Genomic DNA, 20,716 nt, shown 5'->3' on the forward strand with positions numbered 1-20,716 from the left:
CAAGTTTCACTACGCAAAATAGGTGGCAGTTACGTTATACATGGGCACAGGTTCAGTCCACAAAAAACCGTTGTCTTCCATGTTGACTCCAAGCTAATTAACGCCGCCCCAGGACCAGAATGACATATCAACTCAACGGCCAACAACCACATTAGGCTCCATCAGTCTCCAGTTGTCCTCGAAACGTCTTAGCTTGAGCATCCAACGTGAATCCCTTTAGCCCAGGGTCCTCTTTTCCCAGTCATGGCCTACATTTTCGTTGGTTGGTACAGATTTCCGACCCCCTCCCCCTGGTTATAGCCAGCCACCCCCCCGCTCCTCGGTTGCGAACTTGGGATCAGACCACCACAATGCAGACATACATACAGTTTTAAATGGGTTTTTACAGGCTGACTTGAAGCAGAGGCCGCGTACCTGGTGGCTGCGTTCCTGTCAAAATGTCAGATTAAGCAATGGTTCCATCTAGTTACAGTTATCATCTCCGTTCAGCTGGATCCGAAATAACCGGTTAACAAAACAACGCCATGCTAACAGAGTCTCATGGTGTTGTTGAGCATCACTGTGGCAGTGCCTCTATCTCGTTATACAGGTCTTGCTAGCGTCCCCAGGGGCAAGTTGTTTCTTGACAAGCCTGACGGATGGGACATGGGCAGGAATGGGATTGTCTTCTACAGATGATGAAAGGTCGTCATCCTTCTATCGATGGCTTGTTTGTTAGAATACTTCGTGGGGAGGCATATGTAGCCTGAGCCCGATGATAAGATCGGATGGCTCACTGTAATATGATGCAGCATCGCGCCAGACAAGACTCGGGGTAACGTGCCGGCAGGGAAGTTCATACATCCATATGCACCTTTGCGAGTTTGACATGTGAGCAATAGGGCTTGTCAAGCAAAGACGTCCAATAAAGGCTGAACGGACAAGGCCTTGATATGCCGATCACTCTACAAGAGAACGAATGCCACAAAGTACCACTTGCAGTCCCCGTTCCCGTCCCGGGCCTAATCCCAGTCCCGGTCTCGGTTTCTGTGTCCTCCCCCCCCCTCCTAGGGGAGTCCACCTACTTCCCAAGCCCAATTCCAGCTCGAGCTTGACAGAAGTTGTCCTTACGTTCCCTTTTGGGCGGTAAAGGCGGGGGTGCTGGCCATCGATAGTCGAGTCATTCCAAGCACAATCAGGGCTTCGACTTGAGTCCACACATGGCTCCTCCATAATCACCCAGCATTGGCTTTCCCACGGCCACGGATACAAATCAGCCACATCCTCCTATTGGAAGCCTGATAGTTCACGTGGGGAAAGGACAAGAAGCTTGTCTTGCTTTGACACAACACCCTCAGTTTGCCCTATGTTATTTTTAACAAAGCCAGACTCATCACCTCCGATGCTAAGAGCAAATACGTGAACACGCCAGAGTGTAGTCATCAAGGGCCTCGTACCACAATCTATTCAGGCCTTGGGACAACATTGGATGTCCCCGTGACTGGCGACTGGACTCTTATAGCGTAAGGGGACGGGGCAGCAGACGGGAGAAGAGAAGAAAGGGGGTCTCTGGCCGAGATACACGGAAAGACCGAGACCATTGCGAAGGCTGAACACTCGATCGTGCGGCTGAAAAGAAGTTGTGAGTAAAGATGGAACGAGCCGAGAAAGGTCACCCAACCCAGCATGTGCCTGACGTTAACAATGATTCGCAGCAGGTCCTGCGAAGCGGCAGTGAGAGCCTAGAGGATCATCGATTGCCGTGAGTGGGAACTTGGACACGGCCACTCATTCGCTCATCGTGTGAGAAAGAAGCAAGGGCAGTTAAAGACATTCGATCCATTACTTGAGAGTTGACCGATTGTCTCGTGGTGCCGAGAAATCTCTTCGGTGGGGTGACATTTTATCTTGTGTTTGGCGGGAGCACGAGACTCCCACGCAGGATAGCCCCTCCTTGACGGGAATAGGGCCATCGATTGTCGAGGCTGTCATTTGCCTGAGAATCGGCGCGGTGGCGTTGGAACTATCGAGCTGTCTCTGGTGACGTCGAAATCTGCGGCTTCAAATTGTTGTATAAGCACTCCAAGTCCCTTAAATCACCAACTTTGGTGGTGAAGCGCGGTGCCGGCCACAGGCCCAGCCCGAGTGGCCCAGCAGAAATTGTTTATCAAAACGTTCACAGAGTGAAGCTCAGTCACTCTTCCATTCATTATCGTTCAGATTCTCATCCTCAAGAAACGACAAGTTGCTACCAGCGACAGACCCAATCGACACTCGACCCGCAGCTCCAGGGACTTAACTTAGGAGCTGAACCAACACCCAAGAGGCGACCGACACCCCCAGATCCTGCGGCAGCCTCCAGTCCGCATCCTTACTATGGCGGGGGACCATGCTGGGGACCAGTCATTCTATGACTTTCTCATAGAAGAGCCAGAGGTACGTTGATTTGTGATGGTGATTGGGGGAGAAGTTGTGGTGTCCCCTTTTGCGACCCAAACTCAATGCGAAGTGGTAAGTATCGCTAGCCGAGAATGTTCTGTCGGGGTCAATGCTCAATGGCATGGTATGGATGGTTCGGTTCTGCAAAGCAACTGAGACATGTCAACACCACCCGCGCATCAGGCCAGTGGCTGGATCTCGATTCTGGATCTATTTCTGCTCTGACCCCGTCTCGCCCGGAGAACGGCGCAATTCGAGCCTTGTCGCGACATGCCATAGCACCACAGGAGAAGGGGGGAAAAAATGTTCGATTCAGATGGAGTCGATTTCGCGAGAATTCCTCCGATAGAACAAGTGGTGGCCAAACGGCAGCTGAGAGGCGACCAAGATCGAGGCGTAGCGACCGGCGAGAAGCGAAAAACGACTAGAAAGGAATAGCAATTTCGAAGTTGAGAATGGAGATGGAAATGAGATGAAATGCACTGAATTGAATTGAAGCGATCGAATCTAACGTTTGGCGTTTCCGTTGGAGCAGATGATAGCGCCGGCGCCACCCGGCCATTTCCCACCACAACAGCCCATTTCGTCGCCGAATCGTACCAGCCGCGAACCGCCGCCGCGGCCAGAAACGACCGAGATCGAGACCCACCACCACGCGAATCACCCGACAGCTTTACCGGTACTCGGACTCCAACTGCCGGTATCAGGAACGGTACCCGAGTCGTCACGTGCTCAGTCACGAGCTCACCTCAACCTTGATCTTGACCTCAACTTACACACGCCATCTCATGCATCACGTCTTTCCCGTGAGCACGAGCACGAGCACGAGCACGGAGTTGGACATGGACATGGACATGGACATGAAATTCATAGGCCCGGAGCTCATTCGGCACAGAGTTCAGCGGGCCTGCCACCTACTGGGTTTGCAAGTCATCTCCCTCCTGCCTCCTCAGGCCCCATGTCATTGGATTGGAACATGTACCATGTTCCTCCAAATTTGCAACTAAACGCGAACCAGTTTGATTTTGAGGTTCCAGGACATATAAATGTGGTCGGCCACCCGAACCATCTGGCACACGGGCCTACAAATCCAAACCCGTTCAACTATGGTCACAGCATAGTCTCACCATCGAGCATACATCCGAATAGTGCCCACTTCAATGCAGCTACCTCAACTCAATGGGATGATTCTCTGGGTCATGATGCAAGCACTCCAAAAGTGCGGACCCCCTCGCATCATGTCTCGAGCAACCCTTGGGCTGAGATAAACGAGCCCGCAGGCGACAACAACTTGACCCCCGTTTCCCGTTCACGAAAGTCCGCTCGAACGAGACGACAGAAGAAGGAACCTCGCAAGTTATCTGACGCTTCCCAGGGAGGAAGAAGTAACAGCACGGGCGGCACTGCACCTTCGGTTTCTGATGCTGCTAGTCCGAGTTCTGCCTCTCAACACAGCCGTGCCAGTATCGGTTCCAAGTCCGCCTCCATGACTTCAGCAGCCTCGACGGCTTCCAGCCGACAAAGCAAGCTCCGCAGTGCCTCTCGAACCTCCAAGAATAGTCGAGATAAGCCTAACGATACGCCCGAAGATCGTCGAACCCGAGCCTCACATAACCTCGTTGAGAAGCAATATCGAAACCGGCTCAACGCCCAGTTCGAATCCCTTTTGAGTGCTTTGCCCGATCAAATACGCCATGGCGATAATGGAGGTGGGAACGGAAACGAAGACAATGAATCTGACCAGGGCAACGATCCTGACCGCCGAGTCAGTAAGGGCGAGGTGCTTGAAATGGCTCGCAAGCATATTCAAGCACTGGAACGTGAAAGAGACCAGCTAGAACTCGAGAACTTTGAGCTTCACGGCAATTTACGAAAACTCAAAGGATCTGGGTCTGAGAGCGGGTCATGCCCATCTGGCCAGGAGAGTTCTATCGAATCGGGAATCATCAAGAAGGAGATGGAAGCAGGCGATCATGATCGAAGTGAAAGCTAGAGTGCAGAACGAAATCCGGGATTACAACGGTTGGATGCAGCACAAGTTTCAATGAACGAGACTGCTCATGGCAACGTTCTTTCAAATGTGGGCTTCTATTTCCCTTTTCTAAGTTTGCATTTCTCAACCAACTCATTCCCTTCACCAGTCTGTTTTGATTCTCTCTTGGTATACTTCCTTTGTTTGCAAATCAAAGTCATGTCATCGGGATATATTGGAAAGGGATACTATTGTCATACAAATCCGCAACCGGCTCATATGCATTTCATGTTTTGACTCATGGCTCTCACAGTCTACGACTATACAGACAGTACTGAGGCTAAAAAGTAACTGTCTCTTTCACACACATGCGCGTCTCACCTTCGTCTCTGTTCTTGCTTCATCATTCTCTTGTGGCTCCACTTAGACATACATGCATGTCTTGATACATACCCTCGTTAAGACTTCTTCACTCACGTCCTTTCTTCATCTCATGACTCATACTATAGAAAGCCTCAACATCAAAAGGAGTATGAGCTCATTACCTAGTCGAGCTGGACTGTACGGACATCACTTTACACTTTGGGTTTATATATGTGTGTTTGCTTCTACTCTCGCTGCATCCACCTGGGAAATTTTACTCTTTATCGTTGGGATCTCACAGCGCACAATGGAAAGGAAAGAGGAAATATTGCAATGATTCAGGGATGATAATAGACGATATGTTTTGGCGCAGGCTGCACGGTTTTGTCTTCGAAAGAACCTCTTTATTCATTCATCTTAGCAGAATAGAGATCCCTCTCTGGTTGCGGTTTGAAATTTATACAACATTGCTACGTGATAAAATACATAAACTTTGTCTTGTTAGGTTGACGTAGTTATCGAGCTATAATTTAGACACTAATACAAGGATCAGACCTCTGATATTTACTTGACATGAGGTAATGGTGTTACGTGTGGTGTGTTCATACCTTCGGGCCTTAAGCTTTCAACTTAGCACATCACACATGTCAAAACACGAGCATAACGCCACATAATCACGTTACATGGACAGTGTGGTACTTGGTGGTAATTGTAAAGGACAGAGCAATCATAAAGTTTGAGTGCATAAGAATTCCATGTCGAATTTGTATTCCAAGTTTTGGGGTCATTGTGGTATAAATATACAATAGTAAATGTCAATTGTAGCGCCCTTTGCAGAGTTGTAAGTAGGCCATGCATGATGCCTTATATTGTACAGGATAGCTTGCTGCTTTGTCGCTGATTTTGTCTAAAAGTTCATAAATCCATCACTCATCATTACTGGACATCCTATCCAGTTTGTTCCCGGTATAGGCCAAGTTTCACGGTTGGCCAACCCGCTTGCCGGTGTAATAAAAACGAAATAAAAAGAAAAAAATAAGAACACCCAATGCTTTGTCTAGCTTTTGAGTACCGCTCCAATGCCCCGGACTGCTTTCTGCAGAACTACAATGCGCCGTCAAGAAACCGATTGAGGCAGAAGGTCAAAGCCTAGAAGCCAGACCACGGGATTAAACCCAAGAAGAAATGCCATTCGCGGCCATGTTCAAACCCATACAAAAGAAATGCGACCATACGATGGTGAGCTAAAAAGGGAAATGTGTTGTGTATGTGGTGAAGCAATTCGGAGCACGCATGCAAAAGGGATATATATAGAAGAGGGGAAGATAGTAAGGAGATGGAGCTCTCAGGTTTGAGATCAAGGATGACATGTGGGAAAATGTAGATAGCTCAAGGAGATCTTTAAATGCGATCGCCATTGCCCTTAGCATATGCACGGGGGAAAAGGGCATACTGCCCAACAGGGGGAGGTGCCTGGGTGCTGAGGCTTGTGGTTCTGGCGCGAGGGCGTCGGGTCTTGGTGGCTTCGACCGACTTGTTGATGGGGGCATCATCCCGAACAACGGACTCGCTTGCATGGCTCTTGTGGTGAGCCCTCTTGCCAACAGGTACGGAGGGGAACGGTGTAAGCTCGGGGACGGTGTCTTTCTCGATGGATGCGGGAGGGGTGGTGTCTTCCTCATCGCTATCATTGTGAGACTTGATAATTAGAGATTCACGGACCCCATCGTTTTGCTCGACCCATTTGTTCAGTGAAGTGCTGCTTGTGAGCCGGGTGAGGTTGGTCCAGGTAGAGTTGGTAGAAACATGGCGCTCTCCGGTAGAGTCGGAGAGTGTAGTGGAGTTTGTAGCAGTGGTAGAGGTGCTCGCGCGTTGGTGGGACATGTGAAGAGAGTTGTGACTGGCAGCATTGCTGGTATTCTCGTAGGGATGGTCATGGTCGACGATACCACGAATCACATCATCCTCGCCAGAATAGCCCAGCTTCTCAGCCTCGTTGAGAAGCATCTGCTGGTGATAGTCGCCAGGAATAAGTAGCGAGGGTGACAAGGTAAAGCCGTATGACTCTTTGAAGCTAGAGGCGCGAGAGTCGCTTCGGGAATGGTTGAGCTTGGGACGGCGACCCTTCTCTCCGCGGGGGAATGAGAAGTTGTTGGTCACTGCAATCCCCATTCCTGTGTGTGGAGAAGAGGTCTCGAAGGTGCTCTCGGGTGAAGCGTGACTAGCTGAGCTTAGAGCTGGCATATCAAAACGGGATGCGGAAAGCATACCGGGAGACGACTCGGCTGTGCCGACGGTCGGCAACTCCCTCAGCTCATCGTCATCGAACAAATCCAGTCGAAACCCAGGAGCAACCTCTCGTGAAGTGTCCACGGACGGCCTTTCCCATTCGTAATCGAAGTTGGCGTCGGCCTCATGTTCGTAACAGTAGTCGATGTCATCCTCCCAACTCTCCCTGATGGAGTGGATATGAACCGCATTGCCCTTGTAATGTCCAGCACTACGTTGGGTAGCAGCGTTATCCGAAGACTGGGGTCCCCTCAGCAGAGGGACTGATTGGCTAGCACGAAGCGACGACTTCGTGCTGGTAGCGCTCTTCGGCGAACGTCCCATCTCCTCCTCCTCGGGTACATCTGGCAACGGTGGCTCATAGTTCACAGCGGCAGGAAGTGGCCAGGCCGCATCGTCGGGAGTAGTGATGGCATGCGAGAAGCGATGGTCGTCCGCCGGCTCTCGATCCAGTGCGATGCCATACCCAGGATTGACTGCTGAAGATCGCTCGACGGGGTCATTGGGGCTAAAAGGCTGAGGGTGTCGGAAGCCACCACTTGTTAGAGGACGGTCCCGGCCCGTTATCGCAAGTGCGTCGCCATCTCTTGGCTGTCGGCTTGAACTCCTCGGGGGAGGCATGGGAGCGCCCAAGGTAGGTGAGTGCAGCGCCTCAGCTGGTGGTGATCTTGGGGGTCTAACTGGCCGAGGTGGGCTGGTGCGAAGCTGCTCCTGAGATTTGGCTTGCTTGATGTAACGTCGTGGAAAGACAGAGACTCTTGAACTACGAGGTGATACCTGAGGATCGGGGACGTGTTCAGTAGAAGCAGAGAAGTTGGGCAGGCGCAACTCATGTGTAGGAGCACGTGAGGCTGAATTAGCGATTTGATCTCGAGGAGTATGAGTCACATGTTGGAAGTTAAAGGGTCCAGAGATTTGAAGCTTCTTCTGAAGGGCGGCGTCGTCTCGGGAAGACTTCCGGCGCGCGAAGATGGTCGGCATGATAGAGTCTTTGAAAGTAGCCAAGGAGGTTTCGCTGCTCACTTCGGTGGAATATAGTGAGCTTGCTGCTGAGCTTTGGGCACTGCTTTCACGTCTTGCACGACCGGACTTGCTCGACTTTGCACGGCGATGAAATATGTTCTTGCCTAATACCTGGACGCTGTCAGGTCGGTCTCGAGAAGAACTGCCACTAGTTGTTGTAGATCGTTGAGATGAGTGCCGAGTGATGCTCATGTTCTCGAACCCCTGCTCCCATCCGCGCTCAGCATTCACAAATGTAGAGGACCCAGTGGATGCGGTGCGTTGGCCGCGGTTGAGGTGAGACGCATGTTTCATCTGTTTGCTCAACTGGCGTATTCTTTCGGGAGATGGAGGACCGTCGACAGCTGGTACCAGATATTCGTCCAGATCAAGAGGTGAGTGTGAGGTTGGGGGAGAAACATCGTAGTAGCTTGTCATATCGGTGCCGACATTAGCCTGCGGGCTCAATTTTGCTTGAGTATCGCGCCTTGAACGGTCTGACTGGTATTCCGAATAATAAGGCATTGTTGCGGCCCACATGATGATTCAATGCCTCCGAAAGGAGGGCAACGTCGAAGCTTGCCCTGTATGTAAGCGATGCCTGGCTACTAAGGGTGACCTATTTCCCGATTTGTTGTTGGTGTTATATATTGTTGATATGTCGAAAGCCAATAAGGAATGAAGTAAGTGAGATGAAACCTAATGAGAGACAGATACCCAAGGTTTCAAGCATATATTGAAACGAGGGGCGGACAAGTTAAGTCAATGGGGGACAAGACGAGATAGAAATAACGACACGAATGGCAGCAAGACAATGTACATATAAGATTGCTTGGGAGTGAGAGATTGATGCAATCTTGGGGCAAGGCAAGTTGTACCCTCCCCAAAGACTAGGAAGGCCCTAGGAACTGGGGCTAAGGAGGACTAGGGCGGTGGTAAGGGGGGACCCTCGACAGGGCTATGGGTGGGTTGCTGTGGGTTGTCCCTGGCCCGTCTCGACGGACACAGGCCCCGGGAATCTGGGGGGGTTTTCCTTCGCTGCAAGGCCCAGTTGTGCTGTGCAAGGATGTTTCGATCAGGCAGAGTTGAGTGTTGGTACCGCAATGCGTACTGTGCAGCTCCCCTGCCTGTCCGTAACCTCAGACTCAGACGATGCTCAACTGGTTTGTAGGGCGACATGAGGTCCGTGGTGGTGCGATTGGGGACACCTTGACTATCGCGCTCAGAAACCAAGTGGGCGCGACTTGTTTGACCATCAGCGTCCTGGTAACGGACATGTCAGGTTGAGACAACAAGAGGCCACACAGGCTTCCTTCATTCCACTCGAAACACCAGAAGAAAAACAACAAGGTCAGCCATCGTGATGTGAACAGAATTTTCACTTGCAGAAGCAACGAGAAGCAAGGGAGGCTTCACGCTCCATACTCATGCTCATGCTCAATGCAAAGGATCGTTACCATGCAGTATGGTCCGGTACTGCATATTTGATTCCACAATACCTCTCCAGCGACGGTAACAGAGCAAAAGGCATCCGCAATAGGGCTAAATGATAGCACGCACGCAGCTTGACACCAGCACTCTGTAAGTTATCAGATGTCAGCCACGATGCGTCTGGAATACGAATAAACAAGACGATGGACGAAAGAGTATCGATGACAGCCGCCAATATGATCGACAGGCGTGTTTCGTTTCGTTATCGTCTGTTCTAATAACCGTTTCTATTTTCAAGGCTTGGTGGTGAAATGTTATGAGACGTGTGATACAAGAATGACAGGCCACACTCTGCCTACTGGCCTCGCTGTGACGCTGGGAAACTATCAAGCATGTACCCTGTTGGCTCTCCTCTCAGTTAGTAGCTGCAGGAACGAAGTCATAGCCACTCGGTCTGGTTAGGATGATAAACAAACCCACATCGTGGACTGTACCTCGATCATTGACGTCGCGAGCTGTAATAAAGACCAGTATTTCTGATTCCTGGTCTAACCCATTCGGTATTCAGACCCTGAAGAAATGACCGTGACCAGAGCGCAGCCAAGGCTTTCGATCATTTATATTAATAGGACAGGCGTAATGAAAGTTTGAAATTACGCACTGAGTACTCAAAAGACAATGCAACGGGATGGGCGACAAGTGAAAGATGAAGCTGCAAGGATCTTCCCAAACCAACCGTACCCCCCCGCTGCGCTTCCGTATAAATGCTTCGGGACGCAATCGCTTGTGCTTCCCCAGTCGTGCTTTGATGGCCTCTTCGTCCTGATTATCCTGTGCTGTCTCCGTGCTTGTAGCCAGCTGCTTGGTTCTGAGGCCTCTTGATCTGGAGAACAAATGTGCGTAATTAGTCGATACGAACGGTACCACTACCATCCCTTCTGCTTCGGTAGCTTCACTGAACTGGGTGAGCTTGCAGCTGCCATTGAGTACAACGCATTAGAAGGCGCTAGTACAGGACCCTTTTTGCGGGTCATCAGTAGAGAAACGCGTCCGGCGTTGCATGCGCTCGAAGCCCACAAAATATCCTGTGGTTCGTTTTAGCGTCGGGGACGGCGACGATGAGACAGCCCGTGGTCAAGTCTAAGCAATGACCATTTCTGCAGATTGCTTCATCTTCTCCTAGCTCAAGGGGGACTTCGCGTTGTTGCATCGTTTTGAGGAACATCAGCGGCTTTGTAGGTGGTCTAACTAAAGACATAGCTCAAACACGGCTATCACAATCAGCCCAGGAGTGTGCTGGTCAAGCCATCCTTCGCCAAATCGGTATTGCAGTACATCGTCATTGGGAACAGCCTCTCTTCAGCTTGGATGTTTGCTTTTCGTGACAATCAACAAACAATTGACTCGACCACTCGAGTATAAAAGAAGCTATTGATATGCGGAAATTGCTGGGTATAATTATTCCAAGAGCTGGCTGAGACTGAAATAGAACTTGATGGGATCGAGTATTCATTCACCCTTTCTTTTTTAGAAGCATGGTAAAACCCATTGACTTATTTCTGGGCATTGGGTGTGTGTAAGGATGGTTTTTTTCTTCTCTTCTTCTCTGTGAAGACATTCCCACTAGACCCAAGAGAGCAAAAAGTTAGAAGGGGACAAGAACACACCTAGCTTCAGAAGCTAACTGGGTTCGGGTTTGGGGCCATGCTAACGTACTGGCTCTGTTGCAGTACATTGATGGCGTAGCAACCAGCGTGGGCGTTGAGCTCGAGCTTCTGCTTGTGCACACAGAACGGACCAACGCCTGGCAACGATAATCACGACAAAAGAAACATAGGAAAAGAAACTCTGTGACTAGTTGCTCAGATGTGTTTGGCCTGGCCCGCTGTTCTGGGACGGGCCTCCAGATGTGGGATGACGCGTGCGTAGTGGACTTTACGAGGCATTGAGCCCCCAAAAATCCGGGTTGGGAGAAAAAGATCGCCTCGTGGGTGACGCGGAGGACAGCCGGATGAGCGAATATGTGACTGAAGAAAAAAGCTTGATACCGATGCGACGAAACAGACGCGGTGTATCTCGTACGGGATACTACCGCGGTCTTGTTGGTTCTCCAATGACAGACAAGTCACAGTTCCAGTTTGGGAGGGTCAACAACGGAGTTTCTGATAGAGCGTTCGGGGTGTTTAGAAACTCGACTTGTGAGAATGCAAGAGACGAAATTAGATAGCCAGCTTGTGGAGATTTGGATGAGCTCTTGGCTTGTGTATTTTTTGTACCCCATGCTTGGGAAGTCGAGGTCTTTGGTGAAAGGAAAGGTAAGGTCCCAGCCCCTGCAACGAGGTGCAGTAGTGTCAGTACCGGGATTCGTTGCTCTTTGAGGTTGGCGGTCAGGGGTACTGTGGAAATGCCGGCCCTACCAAGAAGACGCTCAGGTCGGCAAAAACGTGCGTGTAACATAATACATCAGGTGGTGTTTCGGTTGAGCTCTGGTTGCTCTTGTTCGAGTCGTGCACAAGTGCGTGCAGTGCAGGTGCAGTAGAAGATGATGTCCTGTGTCACGATAAGCTCTTGCTTGGAGGATCCAGGAACAGGTGTCTTACCCCTGCGCCCTGGCCAGGTTGGAGCTCCACAGCCAGTTGGGCAGAGCTGCCCTTGTGCCCTGAGCTAGACGGATGTTTGCCGCCACTGTCCCTGGAGGCTTGATATTCCGAGACGCTAAGGCTGGATGTGCGACTGTTGGAGGGTGCTAAGCAGAACGCCAGGTGGCGCCAGAAGCCGAAATAGAAGCTTCCATTGTACCGTTGTTGCGATCTTGTTTCATCTTTGCTCGAGCGCGATTGTGGTCAGCTATCAGGGGTCTCTGCCAAGTTGATTTCTGTCAGAGATTGAGCATGTAGATGATTCTGATTCTGATGCAGGTGAAAACCATTTTTGAATTGGATTGGATCATGTCAAAAACGTGGTAATGGATGTTGGTCTGTGTACCTTCCCTCTCTAGGTGGCTCTGGTACAGGCTTACCCTTGAGTCCCCTCCGCCTTCCATCGCAGATAAGTTGCCCGTACGATAAATGGTACCGGGTATAACCTGGATCGATTCAATGGATCTTGATGTATCCATATGGGGATATATCTTTGGTCTGTTTACGCGGTCGCCATCTTTGTTGACCTTGCAGGTGGGCTAAAGAAAAGGCGAGACTTGGTTCAGGGTGTCATAAAGATTGGGATAGTTTACTCTGAGCTTTAGCACTTGGGCATGTATTGTCTAGATGATTTTGTAAATAGCCCGGCTTCTGTGTTCTGGTCTCTGTCGGACGCAAAAGTCCTTACCACGTCCCAATTAAAATGTTGCAATTGAGTTAGTAGATACATCATTAGGCTGGCAATTACCACAATACCCTAGCGGCTGGATAGAAATGATGATGTATTGAATTGGTAGTGTTCTAAATACTTATCGCCTCAATAGTGCCGTTGAGTTGCAATTTACTTACAGTACTAACCTACGCCATCGCAGCCTGCGTATACCTACTAACCAACCATGATTGTGGTATTGATCTTCGTCATTGGTTTCTTGGGATTACATGTTGACCTGCATTAGTCTAGGATGATCAGGGCAGACCAACGCCACTTACACCATAACTTATAAACCAAGAAAGCTCAGCAGTGAGCAAATTATCTACGGTACTGTACCTTACTTAGCCGATAACTGCCCGTCCAGTACTGTACAGTACTGCATACAGTACTGTCAGTAATTATCAAGGAATCTCTGGGATCATCAAGTCATTCCAGTACCTTGCCCAACGGGGCAGGTCGATCCAATGATCTCTGGTGAGATTGTCGAATTCGCTCACAGACAGACGGGAGCTTTACTGTTTTGGCCATCTCACACATTTGACCTGGTACGGTTATTGACCGGGGACATGGGAGGGATTCAAGGGATTGAAGCATTTTAAAATCTGCAGCGCGGGGGAGATTGCGTGAGGTTTTTTGCTGATCCTCTTTACCTACCCCAATTGGTTTAATGGCTTCTCAGTGTATCCGTAGGTACTGTACGTACGAGCTTCGGTATGGATGTTAGTACCTACAGTAGTTGATGGGTCGTAAATTGGATATCTACTGATGGGGAGACATGCTTACGAAGGAACATGTCCCCTGGGTAGACTACCAGACTACCTACCTACCTGACACTGTAACACATGTTTCTGCTCTGCTCTGCTCTTTTCTTTTCCAATCTCATATACATACATGCAGTATCATCGCCATTCTCTCATGAATAACCAGAATAGGCAATGCTTGCTCGCTTAACTCTTTGCTTGTTTACAAGACTGAATGCGATTCGCTCCATTCTAGCTAGGCCTACCCTATCCATCGGGACAGTATCTGGACATCTAGTAAAGCAGCCAATCGGTGCATGCTGGGCCTCAAGTTCAAGGTTCAACGGACATCGGAAACCAGTCTCTTTGCAACAGCATCCGATCCCTGTCCGGACGCGTGCGCAGTCAGTGGCTTTTACGGCATCGCATCGCATCGCATCGAGACATTCCCTGTCAATACTGTACTGTAGGGCAGTCACTTTGTACGTAAGGTAAGGTAAGGTACTTACTATGACTATGCATGGAACGGAACCGCGAACCCAACATTGCGGATCCCTTCCCTTCCCTTCCCTTCCCTTCCCCTGCCCTGTCTCCTCCTTCGCAACGGTCACCCACAAACTTGGGCTCGGGTTTCAAGCACAACACTGCTAGTCACTCGACTGTACCACACACCAGCATACATCATCAACGGGTATGTATGTATGTGCAGGTATAGCCTGCAGGGCTAGCTGTCGGTCAGTTAGGCTCGAGGCACAGCACCGGGACAGACTGATCTTTTCTGTTCTGGCCTTTTTTCTTTTTCAATATGTCAGCTACACATACACACATACATATGCGACCACGGATTGTACAACCCCGAATTTCATGCGTACCCTGGACAGAACTGCAAAGTAAGTCGGTGTGACTGACTATCCCAGGTAGGTAGTTTGCCATACACCATACACATGCGTGTGAACTCTCGGAGCTGCAACTTGCAGCTGTAAGACGTTAGTACGCTACGGCTACAACAACGGCTATTACCTACAGTCGTACCTAGGCACGAGCACGCCCAAGGGAAAAGTGGCTCATCGATAGTAGTACCCTCTTACCGAGGCTTCACACTATCAACGTCGATACGATGTGTGTACGTGTAAGCGGGTGGGACAGCACAGCAGGAAGCCTCGCCAAAGAATGGAAACAAGCATTATCCTCAATCGGCGTACCTTGGCGCGTTCGCATTGGGCTGGATTGTACCGTACGGAACAGTGTAACCGATCTCTACTGTCCCTCTCTTTGCGGGGACAATCGTCTACTCGGTCAGGGTGCCAATGTTGCAATGTCTGGATGGATGCGATGCAATGCTTCTTCGGATGTTGAGCCTCTCCAGACCCATGCAGTCTAGGTCTAGGGCAAGCAATGCTGCTGGGCCTGGCCTCCATGTTACCTGTAGGCTGTCCGTCGCCTCCTCGGCCCTCTGGGCCTTTCTTCCCGCCGCTAAATGGGCCTGTCACTTCACTTCCATGCTGGAGCTTAGCGCCGGGGAACTATTTCTCGTCTTCCGTTCCTGGGGTTTTCGGCCTCATTGTTTGTCTTGATTCTGTTTGTGCGCTGCAATTGCCGTCTTTTTCAAGGCGCTGCAATGCATCTCGGTCATCCTTCTGCAAGGTAGACCACCTTGTCAAGCTACTGGCCACGGTAGAATTTCTTTCTGGCTAAAACCGTGCACACGTCAAGAGCTTTAGCTCAGCAGTTCCTGAACTCAAAATGGGCACCGTCTGTCAAAAGTCAAGGTCAGGGATTTGGGTCTCCTTCCCTGACCCTCGTTCTTCAAAAGCCATGGATCTGGGCCTTGACATCTGGCCGCTTTAACTGGCCATGTTGCATGGCATCAACGCTACCTACCTGTCGGTAAATGAACAATCATTCTTCTCGATAGTCTATGCTTGTCAGTTGGCTCTCCCTGCTTCAATTCAATTGCAAACCTCAGCTCAGCCCACATGGAGCCTACCTAATTGAGTTTTACCTGCTGGTCGTTATTTATCAATCCTGGCACGACAGACATTGGATGCGGAGGTTGCCGTTCGAACCTCATGGACCATGGTATGGTTCACAAGCTCAGAAACACTAGCTTTTGACATGGGCTTGTTGGTCCAGGGCTATGGCAACGACGGCAGATCCTATCCGTATGAGGGTGAAATAGCCTCGGAGAATACAACGGCTTCCCTGCCAGCCTAAATGTGAAAGGGGGCTTTGCTTTCTCAAGGCTTGCTTGGTAGCTCAACAATGACGGTTGCGAATTGAGACACTTCTAGTGACACCATTTGTCATACCTGAAGTCACACAACCTATACCAAAGGCAACCGATTATACCTATACGTCAGTTGTGTATTAAAAATACGTTACAGCAATATGCATAGATACGTCGAGTATTTGTCTTTTAGGCATTAAGCTCCGATACCGTCTTAAAGCCCTGAAGCGAAGCTGAAGCAGGGTAAGTAAGGATGCTACAGTGAGTCTAATGATATGGGATGTCAGTGCAACGCGGAAGCGAATTCAACCTTTCCAACCAATTACGGCACTTTTTCACATCTTCATCACGATCGACAAAAACAACATCCGACTGTTTCGTTTCAGGACTAGCCCTCCACCCGCTGTACAGCCGACGCCATAAATCTGAAGAAAAGTAGCATACGGATTCATATTGCTCAGGGTATCAGAAAAGTTGGCCTGATATTTCACGATTAACCACGAAGCCTCAGACAAGACCCGCCATAAATGACACCAAAGATATGAGGTTCCCTTATTCCATTCATATATGAAGCACTAAGCTGGGTCAACAAGCAATCACTGGGACCTGAATATGAAGCAATACGATGTTGTTGAATATATGTCGTACCCATAAACCAAGCTTATCCTATCCCATAGCTTTCCTACTCCAAGTCCCAAACGCCAACGCTAGAAGCGATGATGATGATGATGAAATAATTCTGGTACCAGCAACGAGTGCAGAATGCTAACCAACGCCTCAACCTGAATACACATGACTATTAGATGCATGATGCATTATCATGCTTCCCGGGGCCCTTTCTAAAGATCTACACGATCGTGACCGGGGGTAGCTCCTCCCACTGTTCCGTCTTCAACATCGCCCGCAAAATAGCTGTCATAGCGCTTCTTGCGCCTGACGCCAAAAAAGTCGCCTAATGTATCGCTAACACTTCGTGATCTTCGACGCGTCTGGTCAACCTCCGCAGTGGAACCTTCCTCTTCCTCTACTGTGCTTGGGAGGTTTTCCACTGACGCGGGAACCGCTGAACCCGTCGGCAATATATTTGATTGGGTGTTGCTCCCGGCATCTGCGTTCTCACCGTCTTCGTTAAAGAACAGTCCAGCACGTATGGTGGAACGTATGCGACGCATTGAAGACTGGCGCATACGAGGATCGTCGGACGCCCGCAGGAAGGCATCCTTGACCACAGCCGTGACTGTCGACGAGAGGGGAGATGGAGAGATAAAAGTTCTAGATCGGTTACCAGAACCACTGGGCTTAGTAGGGCTAGCCAGTGTACGTGGGAGAAGCGACCCGTCACTCGCCATAGGTTCTCTCAGCGGCGTCGTAGGGTGAGAAGCAAACGCTGCTGCAGACGCAGCACCCGGCCCAACAAGCACCGAATCAGTGGAGTACGCCCTAACGCCTCTTCCCGGTGGTGTTGAAGGCCCTCCAAAGTCATCCCAAGGAAAGCCAGAAGCCAGAGTCTCTTGACCCGGAGACCTTTGTGAACTCATAGCCTTGGCCGATGGCATGTTATTTTCGTGCTGCGGTGTGACAGCGGACAGTAAAGCTCTATGTGCATCAGAGTGATTGAAATTCGACAGATGACTAGACCGCCGTGATTGCGACTTGGGAGTGGAGAATCCCTGACCATCTTGGTATGTTGGCGCAGTGTTGCCATCCTGGTTTGCAAGGCCAATGGTGTCCTCAAAATCACCGGCTTCGGACAGAACATCGTCATCATCATGGCTCTGCTCACGTCCGCTAGTAATGAGAAAGACGCCAAAAAAGGTAAGTAAACAACCTCCAACAAACTTTGTCGCCTGTTCAGCGTTTGTGCGCTCAAAGTCGCGATAGAGCACGGCGCTGCCTATGATCACACAAAGCGTAAACATAACGAACTGGATCGGAATAACCTGAGTCGAGTCGAATCGTTGCAGTGCTTTGTTGACATAACGAATCTGCATGACAGCCGTTCCGAGAAGAATCACGACGAGGACATATGTAACAGGAGTTGTAAAAGCACGCCACAAGGTGGAAGACAACATCGAAGAGACACCCTTGGTTGCAAGAGCAGTGTAACCACCTATACCTAACTGTCAGTATTTTCACCCTCGTTCCCATATCTCGTTACGTACCAAACAAGCCGACCAGTCCTAGGTCAATGAGAATCGTGCGCTTCCCATACCTAGGACTTGCCCACATAAGGCACACAATGAGGAAGATCGTCACTGCCAGGTATATCTCGAAAGCCAATGTAGTGATGGCGTCCCATACATCATGAGGGTTCAGTTTGGTCTCCTCTTGCTTTGCACTTAGAACAACAGTAACGACACCACCCACGGCAATAACCACACCCCAGAAATCGCGATGACGAAACTTTTCATGAAACATGGCAGGCGCAATAATGCAGTTTGAGATCAGTGCAACAACACCAAGCGGAGAGACAATTGAAGCAGGGGCAAACCCGTATGCTAGAAAGTTGCCCATCTCTCCGAGTGTGATGAGGACTTGACCAAGCCACCAGTAAGGCGATTTGAGATACGAAGATGACGTCTCGTCTTCGTCGTGCTTGCTGCTAGAGCTTTCAGACGCTGCAGAATGGAAGGACCCAGTTAAAGGATCTGTTTCGCGGCTCTCGTTGGTATGATGTTGCTCATCTGTGCTTGTCCTGTGGCCATTTTGATATCCATTCCCATGACCATCGCCGTCGATGGTACCATATGAACCTCCATGGTCTCCAACTTGGGCGTGTTTCATGGCTTCCTTGGCTCTCCTTCTATTCCTGCTTCGTTGCTTATGCAGCCGAATGTGAGCATATCTTTGGACATTGAGCGCAAGAGCGATCAGTATGTTGCCTACAATGGCTGTGATAATGCCAATGAGGGAAGACCATTCCTGTATCTTATCGCCGGGTTTTCCGGAATCGCCGTGGTGGGAGGAGTTACTGGAGTTACTTTGCACCGAGGAATCGATCACCATCGAAGGCCATGGCGGTTCGACGTCAGCCTGCCGCATCGTCAGGCGCGCGAGCTGTAATAGATAGGTGTTGAGAATGTTCGTGACGACAATAAATTGGGGTTCGGTCGTAAGATTAGAGGTCGTCGGGAAAGCCGGAGGATCAGTCACCGGCGATGGGCGATAAGATGACCAAGCTTGGACGGACAATGCGTTATTGGCGTCGTAGTGGAGAGAATCGATAGTATCATGGGGGTAGCGAATTATCTTTACAAAACTGCGTAGAACAGAACATGGCCAGCCGTCGCTGACGGGGTGGGAGCGAAAACAAGACAAAGATTATGGTGATATTTAGGAGCGAGTCATAACGACTCAGAAGAATAATGTCTCAAAGAAGAGTTGCTGCGGTAAAAGCGACAAGGTAGGGTACTCAAGGTAGGTAGAGAGTTAGTGAGTGATGTTCTTGGCGAGCTCCATTCTATGGATGTCATCTCGCATGTCGACACCCGAGGCAGAAAGATGGACCCTGAGACTTCTCCAGCCACATCTGCCTAACGTCTTTGACCAGACCATTTCAGCCAATGAACTTGTAGTTTGGACCGCCCCACCAGACCTTCCGTCATTACCAAGATGGGAGCTTCTAAAATGTCACATGGTATTCAGCTCACGTTCTGGAATCACAGCGAATGTTGCGTTAAAAGTTCTGGCACTTTCTTCCAAACTACTCGCACCTCTATCTATTTAATCAAAGCTCAGCCCACGTGGAAGTGCAATAGGTGAACCTTCAGCGGTGCCACCTCGTGAATGATCTGATCACGGAAACCGGGTTGCGAACAGTAAACGATTGGCGTCTAACTTCATTTAGCCACGACTGCATACAACTCACAAGACCTACCTACATCCATATCCACCATGTTGGCACCTTTGGATCTAGGCTTCGATTGGCCATCTGAACAAGGCATGGCAGCTATTGCCTACTCTTCATATTCACCACTGGCCCTTCGCGATATACCCCAGCCGAAACCAAACGATGCGCCATCCGACTTAGACACTTCTATCTTTACATTTGAGGATGCATTTGAAGACCTCCTTGCTGTTTCTCAAGGGCAACCGCTTCCAGATATTAGATCCCGATATGAACAGCGAAAGCTCTTGCGATCCATGTTCCCAACCGGTGAGCCGGCCTACTTCTGGCTACGCAGATTGAGATCGCAGGGTCTCTTGGAAGAATCCACACCTACCAGGTTGATGAAGTCTATTACGGAAAAGAACTGGGAACGCTTCCACCAAGAACTCGATCGCAGCGCTCAAGCAGTATGGCGAGCCGCACTGGGTGAAGACGAGGATGAGGACTCATCGAACTTCCACGGGCATCATGACCAAAGTAAACGAGACGTTGCGATGGGTAGCCAGCAGCGAAATGAAAAGAGGTTTGACTCAGACCAAGATGATCACACTCATCATGATACTGAGCTCCTTCGCGATGAACTTCACGGAAGTCAAAATAGCCGACGGGAAGCTGAACATTTTGAGGACCTATTCTCTGCCATCCAATCCTCTTTTGCTAACGGTCAATCCGCGTGGGATTCCTTTGTCAAGTTTATCAACGAGGATCCCGCTGCGCCCTTGAGCAAAGAGCACAGACAGTTACAAAAACCTGCAGACGATGAGAAGCAGGTTGTTACCAAAGATGAATATGTTGATCGGTTCGGCTACCTGCATACTAAGACACTGGTCAAGACGCTGGATGAGAATGGCAACGAGGTTGGAAGCCATAGCCACTATACGGTTCGACCAGCCCCGAAGGACAACGAGACCGGTCGAATCGAAGAGGAAGGCAAGGATGAACGAGAACCCAGCTTGAAGTTGAATGGAAGTCTCGAGACCAACAAAGGTTGGTTTTGGAAGTAAAAGAAGGGAGAAAAAAAAAAAAAAAAAAAA

At 49.9% G+C, this 20,716-nt stretch overlaps 4 protein-coding genes across 4 annotated transcripts; 2 read left to right on the forward strand and 2 right to left on the reverse strand.

Annotated features, from left to right (window-relative positions):
- Positions 1-2,953: 2,953 nt before the first annotated feature.
- Positions 2,954-4,411, forward strand: FIESC28_07584 (uncharacterized protein; the record flags this gene model as incomplete). The annotated part of the gene is made up of 1 exon (XM_031161724.1): positions 2,954-4,411. One exon carries the CDS (start codon positions 2,954-2,956, stop codon positions 4,409-4,411), a length of 1,458 nt encoding a protein of 485 aa, XP_031014244.1.
- A 1,743-nt stretch (positions 4,412-6,154) lies between these two features.
- Positions 6,155-8,584, reverse strand: FIESC28_07585 (uncharacterized protein; the record flags this gene model as incomplete). Its single annotated transcript, XM_031161725.1, has 1 exon — positions 6,155-8,584. The coding sequence occupies one exon, from the start codon at positions 8,582-8,584 to the stop codon at positions 6,155-6,157; it is 2,430 nt and encodes an 809-aa protein (XP_031014245.1).
- An 8,048-nt stretch (positions 8,585-16,632) lies between these two features.
- On the reverse strand, positions 16,633-18,835 carry FIESC28_07586 (uncharacterized protein; the record flags this gene model as incomplete). Its single annotated transcript, XM_031161726.1, has 2 exons — positions 16,633-17,903; positions 17,956-18,835. The coding sequence occupies 2 exons, from the start codon at positions 18,833-18,835 to the stop codon at positions 16,633-16,635; spliced, it is 2,151 nt and encodes a 716-aa protein (XP_031014246.1).
- Positions 18,836-19,687: 852 nt separating this feature from the next.
- Positions 19,688-20,686, forward strand: FIESC28_07587 (uncharacterized protein; the record flags this gene model as incomplete). The annotated part of the gene is made up of 1 exon (XM_031161727.1): positions 19,688-20,686. One exon carries the CDS (start codon positions 19,688-19,690, stop codon positions 20,684-20,686), a length of 999 nt encoding a protein of 332 aa, XP_031014247.1.
- Between the last annotated feature and the right edge of the window lie 30 nt (positions 20,687-20,716).

Source organism: Fusarium coffeatum (genome assembly GCF_003316985.1).
Source record: "Fusarium coffeatum strain FIESC_28 chromosome Unknown BRIP53273_contig_169, whole genome shotgun sequence".
NCBI classification, from domain to species: domain Eukaryota; kingdom Fungi; phylum Ascomycota; class Sordariomycetes; order Hypocreales; family Nectriaceae; genus Fusarium; species Fusarium coffeatum.